The 3,041-nt window shown below is 44.5% G+C and overlaps 1 protein-coding gene across 1 annotated transcript; it reads left to right on the top strand.

Annotated features, from left to right (window-relative positions):
* The first annotated feature begins 518 nt into the window (after window positions 1–518).
* Window positions 519–1,501, top strand: LOC144274006 (olfactory receptor 6N1-like). The gene is given in 2 exon segments (XM_077832724.1): window positions 519–975; window positions 978–1,501. Coding segments are annotated over 2 exon segments (981 nt in total).
* Window positions 1,502–3,041: the final 1,540 nt, after the last annotated feature.

Raw genomic sequence — 3,041 nt, 5'->3', positions numbered from 1 at the left:
TTTTAGTGTGGTCTAAAACTTCCCAGTGGCTAGCATCCTTTGAGGAACAGCAGATCCTTTGAGGCTCTGCATAGCTTGAATTAAGGTCCTGATTCAGCAAAGCCCTCAGGCCCAGATTGTTGAAGCTATTTGGGGTTGCTGAGCTCAGTGTGGCAACAATGCCTGACTGATTGAGGAGCCTAAATTCCATTTTCAAAAGGGATATAGGCATGGAGGAGTCTAAATCCCATTGGCTGTCAATAGAAGGTAAACTCCTCGGTGCCTAAATCTGGGAAAAAGTGAGTTAGGCTTGGACATTGCGATGCTGAGTGCCGCAGCACCTAAATAGCTTTAAAAATCTGGCCTTAAGGCACCTATGTTGCCTAAATACTGTTGAAAATCCCATGAGGCATCTATCTGCAACTTTGGGTGCCTAAATGCCTCTGGATATTTGTCCTTCTGCCCTTTCTTAAGGTGATGGGATGTTTGTGCCTTTGAAAGTCCCACCTCTGAGTTTTAGTATTTTTATTTGTTCCTAGATGCACCTCATAGAGAAAGCAGAAGAGGACAATCGAACGGTCATCACAGAATTCATCCTCCTGGGATTTGGGAATCTCCCTAAACTGCAGATCCTTCTCTTCCTGGTTTTCCTAGTGATCTACATTGTGACCACGTCTGGGAACATCCTAATCATTGCGCTAGTTGTGGCTGATCAGAACCTTCACACCCCCATGTACTTCTTCCTGGGGAACTTGTCCTGCCTGGAGACCTGCTACACCTCCGCCATCCTGCCTAGGATGCTGGCCAGCCTCCTGACTGGAGACAGAACCATTTCTGTCAGTGGCTGTTTTGCACAGTTGTATTGCTTTGGTTTTTTGGCAGCTACAGAATGCTATCTCCTAGCAGCAATGTCTTATGATCAATATTTAGCAATATGCAAACCCCTGCATTATGCAGCCCTGATGAACAGCAGGTTGTGCCTCCAGCTAGCAGGGGGTCTTGGATAAGCGGATTCCTAACTTGTGTAATAATGATGTGTTTTATGTCACAATTAACATTCTGTGGCCCCAGTGAAACTGACCATTTCTTTTGTGATTTTTCTCCAATGCTAAAACTCTCCTGCAGTGACACCAGCGCGATCACACTGGTTAGTTTCATACTCACCTCCCTCGACTCGCCTTGCCCATTTCTATTAACTGTGACATCCTATGTTTGTATCATTGCTACTATCCTGAGAATCCCTTCCACCACCGGGAGGCAAAAGGCCTTTTCCACCTGCTCCTCTCACCTCATTGTGGTTACAGTTTTCTATGGGACCCTAATAACTGTGTATCTGCTACCAAAAACCAACAAACAGATAGCCCTGGACAAAGAGTTCTCTGTCTTCTACACAGTCCTGATTCCCCTGGTCAACCCCCTCATCTATAGCCTGCGAAACAAAGAGATGAAGGAGGCTCTGAGGAAAAGTCATCAGTTAATATATGTTGCTCAAATGAATTCAGATGGAGTCATTGATCTGTGAAGGAATCTATCTGGCTCAATGAGCAAGAAAAGTTTTCATCTAGTAGGGCCTATCATAAATATAAAGGGAAGGGTAAACACCTTTAAAATCCCTCCTGGCCAGAGGAAAAATCCTTCACCTGTAAAGGGTTAAGAAGCTAACGGTAACCTCACTGGCACCTGACCAAAATGACCAATGAGGAGACAAGATACTTTAAAAAGCTGGAGGGAGGGAGAGACAAAGAGTCTGTCTGTGTGATGCTTTTGCCAGGGACAGAACAGGAATGGAGTCTTAGAATTTAGTAAGTAATCTAGCTAGATATGCGTTAGATTATGATTTCTTTAAATGGCTGAGAAATTAAGATGTGCTGAATAGAATGAATATTTCTGTCTGTGTGTCTTTTTGTAATTTAAGGTTTTGCCTAGAGGGATTCTCTATGTTTTGAATCTAATTACCCTGTAAGGTATTTACCATCCTGATTTTACAGAGGTGATTCTTTTTTACTGTTTCTTCTATTAAAATCCTTCTTTTCAGAAATTGAATGTTTTTTCATTGTTCTTAAGATCCAAGGGTTTGGGTCTGTGGTCACCTATGCAAATTGGTGAGGATTTTTACCAAACCTTCCCCAGGAAGTGGGGTGCAAGGGTTGGGAGGATTTTTTGGGGGAAAGACGTTTCCAAACAATGCTTTCCTAATAAAATAAACCCGGATAAATGTTTGGTGGTGGCAGTAGAAGTCCAAGGGCAAAGGGTAAAATAGTTTGTACCTTGGGGAAGTTTTAACCTAAGCTGGTAAAGTAAGCTTAGGAGGTTTTCATGCAGGTCCCCACATCTGTACCCTAGAGTTCAGAGTGGGGAAGGAACCTTGACAGGGCCCTAGCTCATGCCAGTGGGAACTGCTTTGGGGAATGTGAGGACATACTACATTTTGGGATGACGACATTCCCATTCATGGCTAAAGCTGATACTTGCTACTGCCTTAATTGGAAACCTTACTGTCTTGCACTCTACACTCCACATGGTGACATTTGAGATTTCAGATATGTGTTTCATCTATTTCTCTGCTCTCTCTGAGTTGGGAAAATGCCACGTTTTACTTGGCACTGGCCTCAGATCCCTGTGGGTGGAATTAGCTGGTTCAAATATTTTCTCTCTCCTTGATGTCCTGGATTCCCAAAAGCTCCATAAGTTTATATCTGGGAAGATTGTACTGGACTTCCCACTCTTGTACTATATGCCATCTTGCAATGGGTAGAAGGGGCGTAAGGATGTGCCTATACTGCAATGTAAGCCTAGGGTCTGCGGGACTTGAACCCGTTGGCTCGGTGGGTGTAAACCTGGGCTTGAGCGTCCACACTGCATGTTAAGCTTAGGTTTAGAATTTCTGGACCCGGGCCTCACACCAGTGCTCAGGCATCTGTGCTGCACTACACAAACCTAAGTCAAACCAGCCTGTGCCAGGTTTCTTAGCACCCTCCCCAGCGGTAGCCGTTCTAGCCCTTTGTGATGCCCTGTGGGAAAACTTGACTGTCCATCCCATGGCACTTTACCGGAAGCTGTTG

This window comes from Eretmochelys imbricata, chromosome 14, assembly GCF_965152235.1.
Source record: "Eretmochelys imbricata isolate rEreImb1 chromosome 14, rEreImb1.hap1, whole genome shotgun sequence".
NCBI classification, from domain to species: Eukaryota; Metazoa; Chordata; order Testudines; family Cheloniidae; genus Eretmochelys; species Eretmochelys imbricata.
The sequence above is the reverse complement of the archived record's forward strand: the minus strand, read 5'-3'. Positions and strand labels throughout refer to the sequence as shown.